The following is a 23698-nucleotide window of genomic DNA, read 5'->3' on the forward strand; positions in this document are numbered from 1 at the left end:
GTTTATACCATCTTGGTTCTCTCCCGTCTTCACGGGGTAAAAACCAAACGTTATATTTACAAACAAAAAATAATTTATAAATAAAAATTTTGTATACATATTCTTAGCGATCTAAAAACCAATGCTGAAAAATAGACTTCAGTGAAAAATCTTAAAATTAACTCTAGATTTAAAATTAAAAATTTTAATTTTAATTTATAAATATAAGCATAGAAAAAGAGTGACAAGTTGATAATCTCAATTCCCTGCACATAAGCGAGAGAAGAAGCCATTTTGGTGGCAGTAGTACAAAGCTCCCAACGGACACAGTGTCCCCCACCCTCGAGTAAATAAAGGAAGATTCCTGGGGTATAACTCAAGTAACACATAAGTATCTATGAATGAACATCATAATACTTGACCGGTTAAATCACCAACAGTGATGAGTGAGATGAATGATATAATTAGGATCACCGGTGTCTAAACCCTTTTTTCTACTTTCCAGTGTTGGATGTTCACTCCCTTCCTTGCTTGTTTCGCTAATATAAATTCTTCCATATTGACTACTCCCCCGTCATTTAATATACTTGTTCAAATTCCCCCCGAATTACTTATGTTTAAGTATAGAGATAGTACTAATACATCAGTCAGTGATATCACATGGAGCGAGTTCGCAAGTGACAACTGAGGCTAATTTTTCCGTCCTTTTCCGTAGACATGCTTTCAAAAATACTAAATGTTGTTTTTTTATTAAAAATATCAAAGTTGTTTTAAAAAATCAGATTAATTTATTTTTTAAGTTTATAATAGCTAACATTCAATTAATCATGTGCTAATAGTTGTCTTCGTTTTACGGACGTTGATTAGCCTAGTTAACACCAGCAGTTGCAAACACGACCAAGCTATAGGATGTAAGCCTTCAACGCACTACACATCATGTACATTTAGGGCCTCTCTGGGAGAGATTCTCCCAGCTGCAGATTTTTTCAAAAGCTACTTCTACCAGAAGCTGTTCTAAACGGTTCATAACTTCTAAGAATATGCGGTTACAGATTCTGGAAAATGAACTAAGAATCTAGAAGCTGGAGAAGCTGGGTTTAGGAGCTTTTTTAGATTCTTAGAAGTTGACTACCAAACAACTACTTTTAAGAATCTAAACCTCTCCAAATAAACCCTTAGTTTCACAGCAGAAGGTATGGGCCAGGAAGTAGAATTTCTTTGTGTGTTTGTGTGTCTGCGCATGTGGCTATTACAATTTACAGATGAGTTGAACAGGTATCAGTCAAAGCCACTCAAATAAACTGGGCCTACTAGCCCAACATTTCCTGTCTTTCAGTTACATTTGGTAGTACTAGTCTATAGGCCTAAATGGCATTTAGACAGCGTATCCAGAACCAATTTGGCTGAGGCCTTCTTTAATTCCTAAAATTTTTCTCAAAAAACATCACATCGGATTTTTGGACACCTAAATAAAGCATTAACCATAGATGAACCAAAAAATTAATTGCACAGTTATAAAGAAATCTTGAGACAAATCTTTTGATCCTAATTAATCCATGATTAGCCATAAGTGCTACAGTAACCAATATGGGCTAATGATGGATTAATTAGGCTCAAAAGATTCGTCTCGCGGTTTCTAGGCTAGCCGTGAAATTCGTTTTTTCATTCGTGTCCAAAAACCTATTCCGACATCCGGTCAAATATTTAACTTGATACTTCTCCCAAAAATTTAAAGACCACCTGAGCTCCAGGAAGATAATCTTTCGGTTCTATTGGCAAGCAGTACAGGATTGTAGCTCATTAATGCCCTTGTCTCCTATTTAGCGGCCGGGTACTCCACGCCTACGAGAGGTAGCCACTCCCTGACAACAATTTCATCAACTAGTAACCCTAGCAGAGAAAAAGAAGAAAGAAGAGGCAACAACCCATGTCATCCTTTTTCACCCTTCACTAACATTCTAAGGGGCTGATTAGATCTAGGGAATTTTTTAGTACTTTATCATATCGGATGTCTGGACGTTAATTATGAGTACTAAATATAGACTGATAACAAAACTAATTGCATAAATAAATGTTATTTCATTAGAAAATTTTTTAAGCCTAATTACTCCACGATTAGTAAATATTTACCGTAGCATCACATTCGTTAATCATGGACTAATTAGGCTCGGTAGATTCGTCTCGCAAAATAGTCCAGTGTGTGGAGGTGGATTTTGTTAATAGTCTATATTTAATACCTCTAATTAGTGTCCAAACATTCGATGTGATAGGGACTAGAAAAAGGTCAGGGGATCCAAACATGCCCTAAGTATTCTAAAAGACATTTTCTTCATTAGTCTAGCTTGTAGCAAATAACTTACAATACAAATGACCCTACAATTTATTCTCACTTAACATTAAAATAGGTATAAGAGACTATCTCTTAATTAAGAGATAGCTTTTGTCTCTCTTCTATTAAAAATTATATAATATATATTATACTCCATCTGTCCCAAAAAAATCAATTCTTTGGTTTCCGTGTCCAGTGTTTGATTATCCGTTTTATTTGAAAAATTTTCAAGAAATTATAAAAGAATTAGTCACACGTAAAATATTATTTACGATTTATCATCTAATAAAAATAAAAATATTAATCATAATTTTTTTCAAGTAAAATGAAAAGTCAAACATTGTAGGTAAAAAGTAAAATATTGATTTATTTTGGGACGGTGGGAGGAGATAGCTTATAGATACAATCGGAGGTGACACAAGAATGCCCAGATGTGATGATTGGGCTCCATTATTTGGTCAGCACTGTGGGGGGCTCTCATGTTACTGCCCTACCTTAGCTTCACTAATGGTTGCTTGCTGCAAAAAAAAAAGTTCCTTTATCTCCTTCTGAACAAGAGGATTGTTTCACCTTTTGTAGTGAATAAAAAAAGGAGGCAAAAGGAGAGGATGAAGAGAAGCTGCTCTGAATCAATCAGGGAAAAGCTAGAAAGAACAAGAGTCTGCACAAAAGCATTCAAACCAAGCAAGTACCTTGTTAATTACTTCTACTCATTTTAAACCTGAAAGAGATTGGAGTAGCCAATACTCTAATCAGCTTGGCTTCTTAAACGGCTAATCACCGCAGGATCACCGCTAGGGCACGGTAACAGTAATATCACAGTAACTCCACTAAATTTAAAAAGTTAATTTAAACTTTTAATAGAATATATATGGTTTTTTATAGTCTGTTGAGATTAACATGTGGCCACTAGGATGCGATAATCCCCCACCCTTAGCGAATGGGATAGACACTACTACCGTGCTCTATAGTGGCAGTAGAATCGTCGGCGGAAAAATTTCGATCGTTTTGATTAATAAATTTATTATTATTAGGGAAAAAAGATTGTAATACAAATAGTTGAGCAGCAGTATAAATAAATAGGTCTAGGCCGTATTTGGCCATGGGGATAAATTAACTAAGCCACTTTCGTTTTCCACGCACACATTTTCCGAACAGCTAAACGGTGTATTTTTTGCAAAAAAATTATATAGGAAAATTGTTTTTAAAAAATCATATTAATCTATTTTATATTTTTAAAATAATTAATTATTAATTAATCATGTACTAATCTATTACTATGCTTTCTGTACCGGGTAAGTTAACTTAGAGGTCGTTTAGTTCCCAAAAATTTTCACCCAAAAAAATCATATCAAATCTTTGGACACCTAAATAGAGTACATGAAACGAAAAAGTAATTGCACAGTTACGTGAGAAATCATGAGACGAATCTTTTGAGCCTAATTAACACGTGATTAGCCATAAGTTCTACAGTAACCCACATGCACTAATGACGGATTATTAAGCTCAAAAGATTCGTCCCGCGGTTTACAGGCCAACCGTGAAATTCATTTTTTTTATTCGTGTCCGAAAACTGTTTTCAACATCCGGTCAAACGTATGACGTTACATAAAAATTTTTTATTTCACCCACTAAACAACACCCCTTGCATCCCCTCTCTCTCGGCCGAACGCGGCCCTGATCCCCTGTAAATAAGCATAGTACAACACCTATAGCAGGTGAAACCTTGGTTCCAACTCGATCCAATACTGTCTGCACAGCACAACGTAACTACTATACTCTGAACCTCTATCTAGTATGCAGTAAACCTGCGTCAGGTTCATGTACTCGGGTACGGAGCTCGCACACACAGGTGGCGGTTGTGACACTGCAGAGCGCGGCTGCGCACTGTGCCGCTGCGGCGAAAACTGCTGCCCCGACACGGCGACGTGTAGTAGGACACGAGGTACCTGATCGATCCCCCATGCCATGCCCACGGATATGATCTGCTCCTTCTATTCTACCCTGCCCTCTTTTTTTTTTGGCTCCCATGCCTTCCTCACTGTGGCTCTCCCCCCAACTGCTCCAGCCATTCTAGGGATTGGAGTTGTACTGGTAGCTAGCATCGCCCCCTTTCTCTGTGTGGGCTCACTTTGAAACTTACAGTTCAAAGTGCTGCTTACAGCACTGTCGTGTTTCAGAACAGGACTAGAGATCTTGATTAGTTACCAAAAACTTTTTTTTTAAATATCATATTAAATCTCTAGACACCTAAATAAAATATTAAATATACATGAACATTAAAGCTAATTATATAGTTATGGGAGAAATCGTTGATGAACTTTTGAGCCTAATTAAAACATGATTAGTCATAAGTGCTACACCAACACATGCTAATGACGGATTAATTAGACTCAAAAGATTCGTCTCGCGGTTTATAAGCGAAATCTAAAATTTATTTTTTATTCATGTTCAAAAACAACTTCCGACATTCGGTTAATCGTTCGATAGACTATTTTGCCAAAAAATTTAGACAAACAGGGCCAAATTTGTTGCCGTGGTTACTGGTTTGGTTTTACCGCTCGGTAACTGATCGAATAGTGTGGATGCATGTTGTTATTCTGGGATTGTCTCTTACTGGTTTCATCGATAGCCACTATTGAGTTTGGTCATTGACGAAACCACTAGTTAATGGTAAATTGGTGACGTATATTTGTGAACACCCTGGACACAGCTACATGTATTTTTTTCAATGCCAAAATGAGGTTTATCTAAAGGTCGTGAATTAGGGTTTTCGGTTACTGTAAGTTTACTGTATGATTATCGTGGTAACAACGCTTACCTTCATAACAAGGGCACAATAATCTTACCAACTTAAAAATGTTAAAGTTTTTCTAGTTTCTTTTATGATGTATCATGGTTGCTATGGTGCGTCAAAATTAACTGTGCGAGCGATAAGGCAAATCCTAGCCTCAACTAAGGATCCAGAATTCCAGATTAAGCTTAGCTCCTTAGCCAAATCCCTGCTGATTCATCTGCAACATTTGCATGCACACGCATAGTAGCAGCTGTGGTAGCAAGGTCAGGTCGGGTCAGCAGGTGCCTTGCAAAGTGTCCAAATATAATCACCGTCTGATAGTGTATCACTCACATAGCATCCGCCGTCTTGCATGATCACGGCCGGCCGTCCCATCTTTCTTTACAACCAAGCAACACAAGGGGTCGCGAGCAGAAACAAAAAGGGCAAAACCTTCATCACTGCCAAGACCAGAGAGAGACAGAGAGAGTGAAGCAAAGAGATTACTGACATGGATTAGCCGTGTCCCCCCAAAGAGAAAAAAAGGGTTAGACGGCTAATCAAGTGGCCATCGATCGCCATGGTCTCTCTCTCTCTCTCTCTCTCTCTCTCTCTCTCGGGCAGCAGCACCAAGTTGTGTGGATTCTGGAGACGAACCCCAGCCGTTGGATCGACAAAAAAGAAAAAAATGCCACCATGCAGATGCAGATGCAGATGCAATGCAGGCAGCATGCTGTCGTCGATCGCCTGCGTCCGGAATCGATCGATCTGTCTCTACTGCACCACGACATCGCCGTCTCACAGGGGCTCGGAAATGATGTGTGGCCTGCCCCTTGCCTCCTCTCTCTCTCTGCTAGTACTAGGACATCTTAAGCCTAGAAAACACTGATAATTAATGGAGATTGACCGGGATTTGGTGCTGTTTGTTATTGGTGACCGTCCGACAAAATGCTCCATCACCGTCCTCGCTCGCGCCTTCCCTGTGATGCACCGACTGCCTCGCGACACTGCACAGTAATTCAACCTCAGCCAGTACGTTTATTTTCACTGACAAGTAGCTGTAATTAATTATACTGATGAGAGTTACTGCTACTAATAACCCAGCCAAAACTAAAGAGCGCTCACAAAGGCAAGCATTTCAGGCGAGCACTCCATGTACGTGACCACCATTGCTCTCCTCTCTCTCTCGTCCGTGCTGTTCTTCGCACAGGACATGATCGGTCAAAGGGAGGAGGGCGAGACGCGGTGCGCATAAAAATCATGGGCAATGGAAGGTGAGTTGAGGTGAGGCCGTGAGGGAGGGAGCATGCATGCATCATAGTACGCTGCGTACAGCGGCACGATCTCACTGTCTGCTGCTTCCAACCGCTCTGCCCTGCTCTGCTCTGCTCTGCCCGGCGACTGCTCGGCTGCCTTTTTCTCCTCCGTCTCCTACTACTCTAGAAAGGGTCGCCGCGACCAACCTGCCCTGTCCTTGCCTCGCCATAGGCCCCCGGCTACGTTGCTGCTGCTGCCTCCACTCCCAAATTTGGCAACATCCCATACTGCTGCAGTGCAGTTGCGGTTGCGGTTGCGGTTGCGCGAGGTGGAGGAAGAAGAGGTGTGGTGAGAGTTTCTTGGAGAGAGGGGAGATGAGGGACGTGGTGGTGGTGGCGGGTGGGGGCGGGAAGGCGGCGAGCAGGCAGGCCCAGGGCGGCGGCGGAGGGACGGCGACGGCGTCGGCTTCGGCCCCGTGCGCGGCGTGCAAGCTGCTGCGGCGGCGGTGCGCGGCGGGGTGCGTGTTCGCGCCCTACTTCCCTCCCGGCGAGCCGCACAAGTTCGCCAACGTGCACCGGGTCTTCGGCGCCAGCAATGTCAGCAAGCTCCTCCAGGTACGTACCCCGCCGTGCGATTCTTCTCCTCTCCCCCCTGCCATGCCATGCCTCCTCCTCCTAGAGAGCTTTGCTCTGCCTCCATGGCTCCAACTTCCAATTCTTTTGCCGTATTGCCGTACTACCGCTGCTGCCTTCTTCTCTGTAGCAGCTACCACACTCATGCACAGCACACCCACCATCAAGTGACTACTATTAATTGTTCTTGGAACCTTTTTAGTGTTTGTGTCTGTGTCGATTCATTAGATAGAGGTGATGTTTATTGCCATTGTTTAGGCCACAGTTTGTCAGTGTGTATGTACTGCACAAAAATGATCTTTCAAGTGCTACTAGCACATTGCTCTGCTTCGCCGGAAATAGCTTGTTTATTCTGCAACATATATGGTTAGGAAAGTTTCTCCTGATGGCGATGCTATTAGGGACCATATCTGTTTCAGTTAACGGCAAGAAGAAAAAGGTTTAGTTAAGTTACTGTGTTTTCTTAACATGTAGCCTGCTCTAATCAGTTCTTTTTCTCTTTGGAACGGAGGACTGCTAATCTCAAAAGACATCATGTATTAGATGGTATAATAGTAGACTCAATGCATTGGGATTTTGACAAATTCCTCATCTATTTTTTCTGTTGTTACAAGTGTAGATTAAATTCGGAGATGGATTTTCAAACCTGGGTTAGATATCCATTCTTTTTATGCATATCACCTAAAACTTTATCAAAAGTATTTTTTCTTAAAAAAATTTAGCAATATGGATTAATATGAAATATACCACTCCACAAATATATAAGTTTAAATTTGACTTTGTACAAATTGTAGAAAAACAAATTAACCTGAAACTAATATACACACATTATATTTGTTATTATTGTTGTAATTTATAAAAGTCAAATTTAAAATTGTGATATATTTCATATTAATATCTCTTATTATTTTTAAAAATTTCTAAACAATTATTTAGTTGACATGCAAGAAAGGGGGTGATATCTACACAAGCGATGAAAATACTTTACCACTAAATTCATTTCCTGGGTACGCCAATTTCAGAATTTTGCACTTGTTCATCCTCATCCACGCAGCAACCAAAGCATTTCTTAAGCGCTAAAAAAACCAACCTAACCAAAAGAAAAGAGAAAAGGGTTGCATTTTTCTTTATCAGCAAGTTCGAGTACCGCAATATGTTGTATTACCTCCGTCCCGAAATAAGATTATTTTTCAGTTTTTTTACAATATTTTGACAGTTCGTTTTATTTGAAACTTTTTGTGATTAATATTTTTATTCCTACTGGATGATAAAACATGAATAGTACTTTATGCGTGACTAATTTTTTAAAGTTTTTTATAAATTTTTCAAATAAGACAAATGGTTAAACATTGGACACTTAAAAATAAAAAATTAAGTTATTATATTACGGAGGTAATACTAATCAAATCGACAAAGACTAGAGCATAGTGATCTCCAAAACTGAAAGCCTCCCCATGTGTCGAGCCGCCTGAAACAGTAGTCCATCAGGGGTGTGTACGGCCCTCGGTCCTCCCACTCCCAAGCAGCCTTGGCCACAGTCACCTTCACACCAGGCTCCCCACATGCCGTGTGAAAAAAAAAAAAAAGATGCAGCTTTCGGCTGCACCAAACATGCAAAAATGTCCCTAAAATCCTTCATTCCATTGCTCTTTTCTTGGAACCAGAGACTCCAAAATGGCCACCATCTTTTCTCCTCCTAGCTTTGGCCTTGTTTACTTCCCAAATTTTTTTTTCAAAAACATCACATCGATTTTTTAGACACATAAATAAAGCATTAAATATAGATGAACCAAAAAAACTAATTGCACAGTTATTAAAGAAATCTTGAGACGAACTTTTTGAGCCTAATTAGTCCATGATTAGCCATAAATGCTGCAGTAACCAACATGTACTAATGACGAATTAATTAAGCTCAAAAGATTCATCTCGCGGTTTATAGGCTAGCCATAAAATTCGTTTTTACATTCGTGTCCGAAAATCTTTTTCGACATCCGGTCATGACACTTCTCTCAAAAAAAAATTTCAATCTAAACACCACCTTTATCAGTGTCACTGGCTCGCTGTGTGCGTGTGCTTGCACGATTGTCAGGTTGGAATGGACGTTTCTTCTACCTTGTCATAGTACTGGTGTCTGTGCACAAATCAGATCACTCGGATGTGACTTGACTGAAACTTTGCGATGACAATTGGAGTTTGTTGTGTCTGAAACTTTCGGTTGATTACGTGATATTTACAAAAAATAATACGAATAAAACTTTTATATACATATATATATATATATATATAGCGATAAAAAGAACATGACTAAACAAATAAGCGTTTGTGAAAACATCAAAATTAACTTTTATTTAAGTTTCAAATTTTAAATTTTATCTTATAAGCGAAAGGGAAAAGACAGGGCAAGAAAAAAATAAACTTCAACGAAAACATCAAAATCAATTTTAAGTTTAGTTTTAAAATTTAAAAAATTTAAGTTTTAAAATTTAAATTTTGTCGGAAGCGGAAAAGACTAGTGGGTGTTTTTTATTGGGTCCGTTTAGTGATCAAATGTTTGAAAATTTTAATTCTATCGACCAAATCCAATTATTGTTATTAAATAATAATCTAAAAACATACACGTAAGTCAAAGAGCATATACACATCTATCCCTTTTCATGCATACGCACGTGTTTGACACAGAAACAAGCGTTTTTGATCCATAGCAAAAGTGATTTTGATCTGGGGTTGTGGCATGTGTGCAGGACATACCGGTGCAGCACAGAGGGGACGCCGTGAGCAGCCTGGTGTACGAGGCGAACGCGCGCGTGAGGGACCCGATCTACGGCTGCGTCGGCGCCATCTCGTCGCTGCAGCAGCAGGTGGAGGCGCTGCAGGCGCAGCTGGCGCTGGCGCAGGCGGAGATGGTCAGGCTCCGGATGAGCAACGACTACATCTCGCGCCGCCTCCGGCCGGTGCGCGGCGGCGGCGGCGGCGGGAGCACCACCACCACAGGCTCGCCGTCCTCCATGTCGTCGCCGGCCAAGACGGCGGAGCCGGAGCCGCTCTGCAGGCCCACGCCGGAGCTGGACATGGTGGTGGACCAGCCGGACTTCGGCTTCTGGTCCTACTAAGCATATACTATCTTTGGAGCAAGTTAGTGCTGGTAGCTGATCTTAGCTGTGATCATCGATCAAAAAAGTGTTGCTTTTTTGTTTTTTTTGAGCGAGTGACGGATGATATGGTATGGTATAGTTCATAGCTAGTTGTGACTCAAGTATATGGCGATGTGTGCGCAGTAGCAGCGTGACACTGGGAGGGAGGTGAACATAGGCAGAGGCCTCCTCCTAGACCTTCTTCTGGGATATATCAGGGTTTTTTTTGTTGGGCTATCCTTCTATGAGAAGGTAGAAAACTGTTACAGACATTGTTGTGCATTCACTGCGTTGTGTTATCCATTGCAAGAACCTTTTGTTGCTAGTGACAATTTACTTTGGTTTGAACAGCTTAACTGTGATGTGGAAATGCTGCAGATGCTGCTATTGATATGTCTGGTTTTGTTTCTAGGACTTGTGGCAAATCTGTAGCAGAAATGTAAAATACCTTAGTTCAATAAAGTAGTGGAGATCAGATGAGCATTGCAACTTAAGGTTGCCACAATGCCAGAATTCATGATTTGTCTTTGAAGATTTTACAAGGTTGGCTCCCATGAATAACTAATTTTGGGCAACGAAATGCTACTACCCATTTCCAACTACATATGAAACAACCCTGATGTCGGAGAGATCCGATCATTTCATGATCTAATGTAGGGTATAGGACCCAAAAATTGCAGCTGCACATTGCACGCCAGACCTCTAGATGCCATGAGTTATCCAATTGAATAACTTCACAGTACCTGCAGTTGTTACAAGTTATAATTTGTCATGAAAAGTACTCAGCATATCAATCATGGATGGAGAACATTATTTTCCGTAAGAAACCTTACCAGAAGTACCATCGTAAAGCATATGACCTATGGCAAGCTACGGTTCAGCAACCCTTGGAAAGAGAGGTAAAGATCTTTGTTGTCTGGACCAAAGATCTCTTCGGCCTTCTTGAGAGTATCCTGGTGCAGATGTAAAGATGCTATTGTAAAGACATGTTGTAACCATCGGCAACATACTAGCCAGAAGATGCAAGTGACCAACCTCTCTTGATTGCTTATGGGCATTGAGTTCCTTGATGTTGGCTAAGAATGCACCAAATTGTTCATATGACAGACGGCTCCTAGAATTGTAATTGAGTTTTCTGAGTTATGATACATATATCTTGGTTTTGATTTAAAATTTGAAGTGCAAGATATCAACAGACCTGGCCTGACGGAAAAATTCTTTTCCATCAATGCGAGGAGTGCGACCTGAAAACCCGAGCATTAAACATTTATGAAATTCCATTCCACACAATAGTTTCAGTCAGAATACGTCTTCGAAGTTCAAGATATAAAAACCTGGGTTGGAACGTCCCCTTGGAGGTGAGTTAGCTGCCGATGATTGCTTGCTCGAGGGGTACCATGGTGTCATGGACATGTATCCTTCAATTCGAGTTTTTGATGGTGAAGTAGCTCCAGACATCAATTTTGGTGTTGCTGTTGTCGACATTCTTCTCGGAGAAGCAGAAGTTGACATAATTTTTGGTGTGGCTTCTGGGGTAAGGCGTGGGGTGATGTGTGATGAGAGGGAATATTTTTGAATTGGAGGTTTTGTCACTGTACCTACAAGAACTAGAGAAAATACAGAAAATGTAACTTATGTTGTCAGAATAATACAACAGAATCAAAACAAAAAATGAATTAGAAGCTAATAATACCTTCTTGGACTGTGCTTCCAACATCCATAGACCCACTAAGTTGGTTTGTTGTAGTGTGGGCGACAGAATCTCCATCTGCAATGTTCAAAGAAAATATTGGTGAGGGATTGGTGCCAGATATTTTCTGACTATGACAAATAAAATATGAAAGGCATTCAAGTAAAGAGAAACCTGCACAGGATGATGCTTTCGATGACACTGACTGATCACATGTTGTAATGTCAACCGTTTCTTGTGGCTGCTTGGAAGGATTCAGCAGAGAATCAAGGTCAAAAACCAAGCATCACAATAAGCTAGAGAAGAAATAATAAATATGGACCAAGAATTGTTGAATAGTCAATAATGTGATTTATTGGATGAGTAGATGAACTCACTGATGGACTATCATCACGAAGTGACTGCATCAGATGCCTCTTGAATGACTCCAGCTAATAAAAGAAAAAAACAAAAATCAAAGTATTTTCAGAATCAAAAGTTAAGAGAAAAAAAGAATACTGACAAGCTGAACAATCATCTAGTTTGTTGCGGAAAATTCTCAAAGTTTAAAGGCGAACAAAAAAACAACGGTTCGTTTGGTCAATCCTAAAGTGAGTCCTCGCATCCCACTATATGTATGATCAATACCCAGGCCATCATTGACATAGACATGGTTTTGATCTTGTGGTTCGGATGGATGGAATTCATTTCAAAAGAAAATAACCAGTTGACCACCTTACCATTTACATATGTTGTAATCAGCAAAATTTCCCCTTCTCTACTACCCATTACAAATAGCATTGTGCATTGAACACCTAAAGAATTCCAGCTTTACTCAAAGCAAACCCAATTTACAGCCTACGAACTGCAACGCACTTTTCGTTGCCATTCCTAAAATTAATCTCCTACTACAGATAGTTCATCTAGAGCTTTTCTACCCCCTTAGCGAGCTTCCAAGGGGGTGTCATCTATTTTAAAGCAAGTTGCACAACAATACAGCAATGGACATCTACAAGCATTCCAGCAACGAGGCGATGTCAAAGGAATCACCTTTTGGAGGTCTCGCGCGAGCTTCTTGGACGTCTGCGCCAAGGAGTCCCGCTCCTTGTTCAGCTTAATCTGCATCCACAAAAAAAGGCCGGACACTGAGTCGAGTCCCATCAACCCATCGAGAAACTTAGACGAGAGAGCGCGGGGGAGAGGCGGCCACCGACGTTGTCCTCGAGCGCGGCGCGGAGCCTGGCGTTGGTCTCCTGCAGGGCGCGGTCGAGCAGCGCGACCCGCTCCCGCAGCTCCCCGTTCTCGCGGTCCTTCTCCGCGGCGGACTCCCTGAGGCGGGCCGCCTCCCGCTCCAGGCCGGACACCCGGCCGGCGACGGCCAGCGCCGTGACGCGCCGCGCCAGATCCAGCTGCTCGTAGGGGTCCCGCGGCAGCACGGCCAGGACCTCGTCGGGCAGCGCGAACTCCCCCTCCGCCAGCGGCATACCGAGATCTCGCCCGAGGGCTCCGCCTCGCGTTCCTTTGCCCCCTCCCGCTTGGGATTCGCCGCCTCCGGAAAATCGGAAGCGGGTGGACTGGGGGTGGGGGGGAAGAAGGGACCACGCGACGCCGCGGTGCGCTTGGAGATTTTCCGGATTTGAAATCGGGGGGAGAGGAGAGGAGGCCGCGGCTTGCTGCGCTCGGCGGCCGAAGCGAGGTTTGAAATAGTTTTTGGGGAGAGGGCGCCGCGCTCGCGCTGGCTGGCCGGCCTCGTTTCTGTTGAGTGGGCGCTAAAGTAGGGACTTATGCGACGGGTTTGGGTATAGGCCTAACTAACTATTATAATATTATAATAGATAGCGGTCGTGTTTAATTTTTAACCGTGAGTAATCCGTGCCTGATCTGAATATAATTTTTTCCCAATTGGCCCATATAAAAAACCATATATATTTTATTGTGATACTAGTTAGTAGTTTACTATTTTTAAGTATGATACTGTGATTTTGATATATTATTCTTTTTATTTGTAATTTTGAGTTTATTTGTTTCTTTTACTATTTTTTACGTATATTGGATAAGAAATTACGGATATGTTTATTTTCACACCGGGTATCCAGTGGGTACCCCAGCGCCCGCCCTTCGGGTATGGGTTGCCTGCTAAGCAATTCGGGTACGAGTCGGTATTCATGGGCGGGTATCGGGTTAGGCATCTTCCCGCTCCGTCCGTACCCGACCTGATCCATTGTCATCCCTACCCCTTTGTGAGGAACCGCTGAAATAGTAGTACTCTTTGAATTGAAATTTAAAAATATACGGGACTCCCACCGTTTTATATTATAAATTTTATAGGTTTATATAGATTTATCTATATATCCATGTATATATTTTGTATACGTGCTTAGATTTATTGCCACAGATACAAATGTAGCCAAGGCCGGAAAGTTTTATAACATGAAAAAAGGAAATAAATATTTTTAATATTTAAATCTTATTTCAAAATATAATTACTTTTGGTACCGTCTACGGTACTATTTGTCTTGTCTACCGTTTCTCATTTAAAACTCTTCTTATTTCTTTTAACCACCATCCATTACTTACTTATTACAAAGCATCATAGTTTTTCCTTCTAACCTTAGTATCTACTAGTAAACAATTTAAAAATGTTTACGTTTTAAGATGAGTATAATACGAGAAAGATTTTTCTTTGGCTACAAATAGAACACCTTCCGTCCAACGAATACTTCATCTTTAATGAATCTAATAGTCAAAGTTTTAAAAAACGAAAGACATATGTATATATGTATATGTATTGGAGTTTGAACATGTAAATGGCATTCTAATTTTTTACCTCTACATTGATATGTGTGCCATACGCTAAAAATAAAGTCTTTAAGAGATGGAAAAAGTATATTTTATGGAATTTTTAAGAATTGATAATTTAAACTCATTTGATTTCCATAGGAAAAAGGATGCTTTTTAAAAAAACAATACTATTTAACCTTAAATTTAATAAAATATATATCAGATGAGAAAAATCGTAAATATAGTGTCTATCGAACTTTACGTGGTTAGCAGACCCCTTATCAATTTGGCAGGGCCCACACCTACTGTAGCTAGGGGCATGCCAAAGGGTAAGCTTTAAGATTCTGAAAAGTAGCTAATGAAAAGTCAGCTTCTAGCTTCTAGTTCATTTTTTAAATTCTGCAACTTCAGATTCTCAAAAGCTAAGTACGATTTAGGAAAACTTATATCTTCTAAAGATTCAATAAGAAGCTGCAGCTACTTAAAAACTCCTTCGAACAGGCCCAAACAGCTAATTCAACTGGCCTCCTTTGTCTTCGGGGCTAAGCCATTAAATTGCCCCTACCCAACCAGCTAGCTTGAGCTATGTGTCGGTAGGGCCTTGTTGAATTGGGTTGGTCAACGTGTCCCTTGTTGAATAAGTAGATGCTGACGTGGTTCATTTCAACAACTTTTGAAATTTTCAGCATTTGTTTTTTATTTTTGTAATTTTTTATTTATTGTTTACAAAACACAGGATGTCTCACAAGACGAAGGGTGAATATGAACATAAAAGTTTTATTCGTAAATTATTTTTTATTGAAAAATATACCGTTGCCTTTTTTTTTAAACGAAAAACCAAAAGATGAGCCTCTAAATCACTCCCGGTGCACATGCTTCCAAAAACGTATATGTGATTATGGGCCTATTAGGTTGGGTACCAACTGCAGCCAAAGCACGGGTTGTAACATCAACACAATTTCCAGTGACAACATTCAAAGAAAGAGAACAAAATCACAGAGCCATGTCTAAATTGTCCTACAAATCCAAATTGAATATAGCTTTGTCACCACAAAGTTGTATCAACAAACTAGTCAGTTCTTTTGCAGAATGCACAGGAGCGCACTGCGAGCCTGCAATACTGTTTGTTGCAGCTCCAACCTATATAGGGGTACAAAAGATTTGCACAACATAAGCAAAATGAGGTGAGCTGAAGAACATTCATGTACAAGAACAGGCCGTGCTTGCCCATTCAGAGGATAGGGAATGTACATGTCATGAGTAGGTACAGTTCAGCAACCTTACTCAGTAACGAAAAAACAATGAACTGGTGAGAGCAGCAGCTAACGTAGTATGTCCAGCCAACACAAATCTATATAAGCTGCCATGCATATTCGTCATTATCCTTTGATGGTGGAGCGGGCAATATATCATCTTAAGGAAGACAACTTTCTCCCAATCACCCTCCACCAGGTGTCCGTTCGTCTTCAATTCCCCTCTGCTTTCATATGTTTCCTATGTTACCTGATCATTTTCATTTCGAGGTGGATCAGTGTAATCTTGACCATGGTCGCGTACATCTCTAAACATAGAGAAGAAAGATACTATGCCATCAGAAGCTCCGCCTCCTAACAACCACAACAAAAGGGAGCCAAACGGATTCAAGGAGCCAGAGCCTGCCGGAGCATTGCCAGGTTGCTGAGGGTTTTGATCTTGATAGTGCAGAGGGTTGTTGGCCGCTAACTCGGCATTTTCAATTGGTTGGCCCTCTTGTTGGTTCCTGTTAGCCTCATCCGGAACCAGTAGGGCATCTGCTTCACGAGCAGCGCCAAGGCCCTCATTCATTGTGCCGGGGTCCCTCATATTTACCCTTGCAATATGTAATGTTGATGTATAGATGGTTGAGGATGTTATCTGAACACCAGTCTGTTGGTGAAGGTGAGCTCGGCTCCTAATGAACCTCTGAAGGGCTGGCACCTAAAGCACCGCAAACCAATCTGAAGTAAATATCGTGGGCAACATGGGAAATGTTTGAGCTGTTGAACATGCATTATAAAATGTCCCCTACTAGTGTCAACCTAATATATTTCCTCCATGAATTGACCAGTGATCATTCTAGTTTCATAAATGAAGGTGAAAGTAAGGCTAGCAATAAATCCTAATCAGTGTCCAGAAGCTAGAAATGGCGTAATGTCAAAGGGGATAATATAAAATTAAAAAAAAACATGCCAAAGCAATAATCAAGAAGTAATAAGTAATAACAGATAAGTCCCAAACAGAAATAAGAAATACACAGGTAAAATATGTAATTAGCATACCTCGAAGCGGTTCCAAAAATATAAAATTAGATGTTGCATGAACGCTGCGGTAGCAGAAAAAGCCAGATAGGAGAAGCCTGATGAAGTATACAGCAATATGCAAGTCATATATTGATAGGATATTCCCAATGTTTTGCCAATATAAGTCATCAAAAAGATGATGTAGTCATACCATAAGTGTACGAGAAGAAGTAAATGTGAAAAACCAAGAAATAGAGCAAGAAAAAGCGTGGGAAAAACTGCATTGATATAGATGTCCGCACACTGCAAAGGACACAAATTTCAATAAATTCAGACATACTCAATTTGCTATGCACAGCAATAATTCTGATAAATGTATGCTTGAAAGTTGCAACTGTTAAGTACACCTATATTATACTCAAGTGCCTTCTTATTCTAGTAGGACAGGTTTCACAGTACAGAAATCTCACATGAATAAAATAGTATTTTCTCAAGACAGTAAAACATTCCAGCAATATGTACATGGAAACATTACCTGATCATCGTGAATAGCTCACATAACCATACAAGAGTCAAAACTAGAAAGGCAAGCAACTGATCATCGTAGAATTCAAATAGAAAAAAGAGGATCCCAATCATTATCTGCAAAGATGAAAACAAAGAAAATAGTAAAATATGAGAAATATGTTCAGTATAATTGAGGATACATCTAAACAGCTACAAAATTCAGCTTAATAAGAAGAAAGTCTTGTACCGGAACAAAAACCAATGATTCGATAACATGGACAAATATCAATTGAAATGTGGGAAGTTGGTGGCGTGCATGATGCTGAAGCTGCACTGAAAAAGTTAATGAAGAAAACTGTTATTTATTACCATGAGATAATAACAAGTGGAGCATCTAGCAGGCCCAAGAAACAACGTACAGGAAGAAACACAAACCTGTGAACCTAAGCATTCGGGATTGCGTCTCTCTCAGGGTAAATGAAACAGACATGGTAGTTGTGAAAAAAACAAAGAGTGACATGAGAAGAACACCACATTTCGTTACAAAGTAATCTGCACCACAAAAGTTGCAATAGATTAGATTTAAATATGCAGAAATGAAAAATAAGATATGAAAGGCAGCAAGATAGAATTATCAGGTTGCATGTTAGCCGTTTAAATCATCAGGTAGAAATTTATAGAATATTAAAACCAGTTTAGCTGAACATATCATAAGTTGCAGTCATTAAAGTGAACGTATTTGAGATGACAGAGTAACGAGAACTATACAAACCTCCAAATCTTGTTGGACCTTCTGGTGGTTCATGTCCATAACTGAGATCATAAAGTTCCTTTGTTTGAAAGTTGTATAAATAGCCTGCATATCAAACCAAAGTAAGTACTTAATAAGTAGTCTATAAAGTATAAAGGGATGTAATAAGGAACAGTTAGAGCAAAGTAAGTTTGCAACAACTGCATAGAACATGCTCATAGTTAAGGCCAGCACAAGCAAAATCATATCAGAAGCGTACCATGACCAGGGGAGTTGACTAAGCTGTTCGTAAGTATAGTGTCATAGCCAACAAGGCTGTTTATTAAAAGCTGTTGCCACCTGAAAGAGGAAAAACGAGAAGATTGGATAGAATTAGAATACAGAGGTGGACAAGAAGGAACAATGGACCATTATCACATCCCCCACATACCCACTTTGGAAGAAAAATGAAAGAAAACAGAAATAATTCAAAATCTTATTCATATGCTCTATAGAAATATAAGTTTTTTAAAGAAAAACAAGACATTCCATATTTATAAAGAGAATATTGACTAGCTCTTAAAATTTTGGATAAGATATCAGCTATTTGGGTTATCGGGTACAGGAGCGATATAAAACAGAGATCAATTTCAACTAAAGATGAAAATAAAATGAGAAAATTAATTACACGACATCCATAGTTCATGATTTGCTAGTATGCTATGTCTAAAATGCCGTTCCCTTTATCAATTCCTAAACTTCTCTTGCCTTTTCTTTGGCAATCCCACTATTAGCAAACTGTTAAATGAGCAGTAAAAATGTCCACTGTGCCCTCCATATTTTCTTCAACTTGACTCCTTTCTCTTCCATTTATTTCACACAAGCAGGCATGGAAGGCAAGGACAGCCCCACCATACCACTTGTCATGGGATTGCAGCAGATGCAAGAAGACATAAATAAACCAATTTTGATCTCCACATGTAAGGAGATGAACTCCATGGTCCGCAGCAAGTGTGCATGCAGTGCTTGTGCTCCTGGTCAACTCTCCCCCTCCTTTCTTTAGACAACCAAACGAAGCAAGCACTGAAATCTAGCTACACCACATACGAGTGCCCTTGCTAAACTGCCAGCTGAACAGAGGTGGGAGGCAAACTGCCAATCCACCATGCAGTTCAAACCATCGCAAGTTGGCCTCACTGGGTGGAGGCACCGCGCATAATCTGTGTAAAGGATTTCCCCATTATCACAGAAACTGGTAATGTCGCTAGCTGCGATTGTCGGTAGCTAATGGAAGAATGATATGGATGGCATAAGAGGGAAAAAATGGTTTGATGGCATATGGTTGAATGCCAATATCTAGTGTCATTTAAAGGAACTCATGAACTTTGAATGGCATATATAAAGAATTTTCTCAAAACAACTGGACTTGACACAGCAAAAAATTACACAAACATGTGCTTGTTGGGCCGGCATCAGGACATAAAAGTTAGAATCAGTAGCATGAACTAGAAAGATGTGCACAAGTGAAAACTTTTGGAGACACGTGACACGTGTATTGTGATATGCCCATTATGAGGATCAAGTACATGATAATAACCTATTTCCAAAGCAAGGATTCCGAGCAGAAATTGTGATATTTATAGTCCGAACGCCATGACGAAGTTTGGCCCCTTCTGAAAGCAAGAAATAACCCTGCAGAAAAGAAAGCAACATATAAGAAAGCTTTTTAAGTGAATGATAGTTGAATTTGCCAGTCATTTCTAGCAAATGTTAGCTCTTACTATTCTTGGAAGTTAACCAAAAAAAAAACAGTCAAGCAACTTAAAAACATACGAGAACAAACATAGTTACCAATTGAATAGGTGATATCAATATGACAAGATGAACCTTACCTTCTCCACACCATATAAATAGGTTGGCTCAAATGCTTTGCTTCGTCTCTCAAACCACTGCACTGTAATAAACGACATACCACAAAGTTAGAGAGGAAAAGAAAAAAGAAACACTTGGGAGTTTGCACAAAGGACAAATATAACAAAAATCATGTAAGAACCATTATAGGATGAAGAATTAGATCATATGACCAGTTTGCTTCCACAAACATTACCTAGATGATCCATGCTTGGTAATTGAATACCCTTAATAGTAAGGAGGAAGTCATTCCAATTAGATCTGAACTGTTAAAATAATCAAGAAGAAATAAACCTCAGTGCATAAATAAGTGCATGTTACTTTGTTTCACTAATTAAGCAACATACGTAATAATAAAAAGCACAGAAATCAGCATCACACAAATCATGGAAGAGTAGCTTATCAAAATAAACATTATTTCACTTCGTGGGACTCAAAATTTCCTTAATCCAGAACTTGGTGAATATTATTAATATCAGTAAGAGAAATGTTGACAAAACAATACTACTGGCCTATAATTCCGCAAGTACCCTCACATGGCAAGTTAAAAAAAAAATTCATCAAGGTAATAAGTACCAAACAACTCCATGGTCTAACAACTACTCTGTTACCTGGATAAATGATTCTCCCAGGACCAACTATACAGGAGTCTTTTGTAAAATCAGAGTAACAGAAAGGGAAGGTGCATTCCTAAAAAAGAATGATGAACTTCTTACCATTAACTGAAAGGTGTTATCTGAAAGTTGTTTTATATTCCTCCAGAATGAGACAGCACGAAAGTACCACTTTCTGAATAAATACATCACTGCTGCTTTAAATGATTCTTTTGCAGATAATGGATGGTATGGAGAACCCTCCACAGTTGCCTTCGAGTCTGATAGCCCTGAAGTGGCTGTGGTAACAGCTGTGTCGGCAGCATTCTCTGGTTGTGGTTCAAAGTCCTTGTCTCCCTTCCAAGTTCTAAACATAATTTTGCTCCTTCTAGCTCCGGGGCCAACCCAAGTTGACCAAAACTTGGACGCTAAAATATTGAACTTATCACCATTAACCTCTAAAATTTTCTCAGCTGAACGCCCCAGGTTCTGGAGATCCATAATGTAGGACGCACCTTTGCTCACCCATAGTCCTCCACTGATTATCTACAAGTTGAAGGCAGAGAATAAGTTACAAATCATACTAATAGGAAACATCAAATAGTATTCCAAACAAAGGAAACATCATAATGACTGTCACACTTGAGTCCCAAGTGAAAGGACAATATGCTCAACAAACTTCACAGAATAGCAAAGAGCCTAACAGCACGAAATGCAAAAGACTGAAAGAGTGACAAGTAGCAGTGTGTACCTTGATTTGGACAAGTTGCGCTTCACCAAATTCAATCCCAGAAAACTCACTTGAACAGCCGGGCTTCACATGCAAAAGACAACTCAAAGTTGTGAGGCTACATGTACACACTAGACTATTATGGAACAAAGTAAAAGGGAAAAGGAAAGAAATAACCAGATAAAATGGTTTGGCGTTCTTCTTTATTTCAAATCGTAGATACTGTGTTTCTCAGCTGACCTAGTGATAGCTTCCAGCATGTAAATATTCCCACCACCCCCAAAAGGCTCCAAGTTTGGAGCAAAATTGACAAATTAGTGGTGAGGGTAAAAGACCAAAGTGTCCCTCATTAATAAAATTGATTACTGTGAAATGGTAGTCTGGTAGGTAAGGGGTATGAAAAGGATAAAACATCCTGATTTGTGAAGTGATGGTAGGTAAAAAATGAACAAAGTTGAAGGCCTAACACTAAGTCATTTTGGGATTGAGGGAGTATATATAAAGAAGACTTTTTAGAAGATTTAAGTGTTGTAGCTGCATGCACTTGCAGGTATAAATTATGATGTGTGCACGCTGTAGTATAATTAGAGAGAGATCACAGAATGGTTTATCTAACAGCTACTATTTTGTGCTACTAAATGAATTGCATAAAGATTGAGAAACAAGTTAAACTTGATGCAATCAATTTACCTTGCAGTTACTTAACGAGATCAACAATTGATAATTTGATACATTTATGTTAACACTAGCACATTCTTGGATTGTGTGTATAATTTTGTTCATTTGATGTACAGTACAGTAACATTTGCCAGGATAGGACAGCACCCATTATTCTGGTGTTAACTCACTAATAGACAACAATACTTGACACTTTTTTTCATCACGATATGTTCACGCTATACCAGAATTATAAGCATACTCATACACATTCAAAAAAACAACTTTTTTTCATCTTGCAGATTTCATGGTAGGAAAGTCAAATGTAAATGAATAAAGGTATCACAGACGTATACTAGTTTTACAGGAGTGTGGGACTATTCCGGAACAGGCAGTCGCAGAGAAGAAGAGGCTAAACCTAGCATACACCAAATCTGAAACTATCCAATACTGTAGGTACCTATGAAGGATTAAGCTAGAATGCATGATGGTCAGGGTAGCACTAATCATAATTACTGTTACATCAGCACGTAATGACGAAGTTCAAATTGTGAGTGGTTCCTATGCAGTAGCGAAGCTAATGTGAACACAGCAAACATTAGCCAGTTTTGCCCAATTTTTACATCGGAACATCGAATTGACAACAATTGCCGAACCAGGCCATGGCAGTTCGCACAGATTCTCCACGCCCAGGGCTATGAACGCACGGAGTACAAGCAGCAGCAGCAGCAGCAGCAGAAGAAGAAGGACGAGGGGTGGGGCTCACCTGCTGCACGAAGTTGGTGTGCATGACGACGAGCAGGCAGAAGAGCGCGACGGCGCCGGCGAGGTAGAGGTACTCGAGCGCGAGGCGGATCCGCGGCGTGAGCAGCTGCGACAGCATCCCCGACAGCCGCGCGTGCACCCGCAGGAACGTCTGCTCCGGATCCATCCCCCCCAAACCCCTCCCCCCACCCCACCCGCGGCCCCCGCCGCCGCCGCCGGCCGCCCCCCAAGCCCTAGCCTCAGCCGCCGGGCCGCGGCCCTCCACCTCCTCCCCTCGGGATCGGAAAAATTCGCGGCGCCGCTCCTCGCAATCGGGCTCTGGGGATACCAGTATATTATTCGGAGAATTGGGGGAGGATTTGAATTCGTACGTTTTTAATTTCGCTTTCCCCCCTTCTCGCTCTACCCCGTCCCGCCTCTCGGTGTCGTCGTCGGCGACTCTTCTTTCTTGGGGAATGGGCCAAACAACGGGATGGGGACGCCCGCAGGGGAGGAAAAAAGTAGTTTTATTTTCTTTCTCCTGTGGCGCCGGCACGTTGGTTGGTTGGTTGGTTCTGCCAGACTGGGGCGGGTGGCCGCCGCCGCCACACGAGCGAGATCTTTTTTTTTTTTTTGGCTGATCGGATGGTCTCGCGTTGTTTTAGGAGCGGATCGGACGGTCCTGTTTGTTTCGCCGGCGAAGAAACGTTCCGGTGGAACTAGAACTGTCTATAATGCGGCCAAAACAGATTTACTCTGTCTATGACATGTGAATCCTTATTAGTCTATGACAAGTGAATCCAGTGGTAAATCTGTTATGAAAATTCGTAAGAGTGGCAAAAAGTTAAAAGCCTCGATAAACAAGGACTCGGGTTTACGGCTGATGGGTGACGGTCGGCGGGGTCTAAGAAGAGGGACGATAAGAAAAGACATAATATTTATTGTTTATTTGTTATATACACTAGTTTGGCCTATGCGTTGCATCGGACATTTCATATAGATAAAGGCAAAAAT

The 23698-nt window shown here is 40.5% G+C and overlaps 3 protein-coding genes across 4 annotated transcripts; 1 reads left to right on the top strand and 2 right to left on the bottom strand.

Moving 5' to 3' along the window:
- Positions 1-6715: 6715 nt before the first annotated feature.
- LOC102702454 (LOB domain-containing protein 4-like) lies at positions 6716-10394 on the top strand. Its single transcript, XM_015834515.2, has 2 exons — positions 6716-6955; positions 9715-10394. The coding sequence occupies exons 1-2, from the start codon at positions 6716-6718 to the stop codon at positions 10081-10083; spliced, it is 609 nt and encodes a 202-aa protein (XP_015690001.2). The 3' UTR covers positions 10084-10394.
- Positions 10395-10638: 244 nt separating this feature from the next.
- LOC102709070 (uncharacterized protein At4g15545-like) lies at positions 10639-13483 on the bottom strand. Its single transcript, XM_006651595.3, has 10 exons — positions 12988-13483; positions 12824-12892; positions 12172-12225; positions 11969-12035; positions 11798-11872; positions 11439-11711; positions 11303-11348; positions 11140-11218; positions 10938-11057; positions 10639-10847 (listed from the first exon to the last, which is right to left on the bottom strand). The coding sequence occupies exons 1-9, from the start codon at positions 13255-13257 to the stop codon at positions 10965-10967; spliced, it is 1026 nt and encodes a 341-aa protein (XP_006651658.2). The 5' UTR covers positions 13258-13483; the 3' UTR covers positions 10639-10847; positions 10938-10964.
- A 2127-nt stretch (positions 13484-15610) lies between these two features.
- On the bottom strand, positions 15611-22891 carry LOC102702737 (membralin-like protein At1g60995). 2 transcript variants are annotated; one of them, XM_015835621.2, is made up of 15 exons: positions 22707-22891; positions 21305-21367; positions 21069-21099; positions 20677-20981; positions 20157-20226; positions 19942-20003; positions 19647-19741; positions 18330-18409; positions 18092-18175; positions 17755-17871; positions 17567-17652; positions 17348-17454; positions 17024-17115; positions 16852-16928; positions 15611-16510 (listed from the first exon to the last, which is right to left on the bottom strand). In XM_015835621.2, exons 1-15 carry the CDS (start codon positions 22869-22871, stop codon positions 16049-16051), a joined length of 1896 nt encoding a protein of 631 aa, XP_015691107.1. In that variant the 5' UTR covers positions 22872-22891; the 3' UTR covers positions 15611-16048. The 2 variants fall into 2 exon arrangements, with proteins under 2 accessions (XP_015691107.1, XP_006650375.1); XM_006650312.3 differs by having other exon boundaries at positions 20677-21099.
- Between the last annotated feature and the right edge of the window lie 807 nt (positions 22892-23698).

This window comes from Oryza brachyantha, chromosome 3 (genome assembly GCF_000231095.2).
Source record: "Oryza brachyantha chromosome 3, ObraRS2, whole genome shotgun sequence".
In the NCBI taxonomy this organism is placed as follows: Eukaryota; Viridiplantae; Streptophyta; class Magnoliopsida; order Poales; family Poaceae; genus Oryza; species Oryza brachyantha.

Bases quoted from the DNA above. Each gene is read 5' to 3' on its own strand.
- LOC102702454 (XM_015834515.2), top strand. From the start codon at position 6,716: ATGAGGGACGTGGTGGTGGTGGCGGGTGGGGGCGGGAAGGCGGCGAGC. The intron at 6,956-9,714 runs GTACGTACCCCG...GCATGTGTGCAG, and splicing joins ATGTCAGCAAGCTCCTCCAG to GACATACCGGTGCAGCACAG.
- LOC102709070 (XM_006651595.3), bottom strand. From the start codon at position 13,257: ATGCCGCTGGCGGAGGGGGAGTTCGCGCTGCCCGACGAGGTCCTGGCC. The intron at 12,893-12,987 runs GTCGGTGGCCGC...TTGTGGATGCAG, and splicing joins GCGCCGCGCTCGAGGACAAC to ATTAAGCTGAACAAGGAGCG. The intron at 11,219-11,302 runs GTCTGTTGATAT...TTACAATTCTAG, and splicing joins GAATTTTTCCGTCAGGCCAG to GAGCCGTCTGTCATATGAAC.
- LOC102702737 (XM_006650312.3), bottom strand. From the start codon at position 22,871: ATGGATCCGGAGCAGACGTTCCTGCGGGTGCACGCGCGGCTGTCGGGG. The intron at 17,455-17,566 runs GTACAAGACTTT...TCATCTTTGCAG, and splicing joins AATCATTGGTTTTTGTTCCG to ATAATGATTGGGATCCTCTT. The intron at 17,116-17,347 runs GTAATGTTTCCA...TGTCCTTTGCAG, and splicing joins GAGCTATTCACGATGATCAG to TGTGCGGACATCTATATCAA.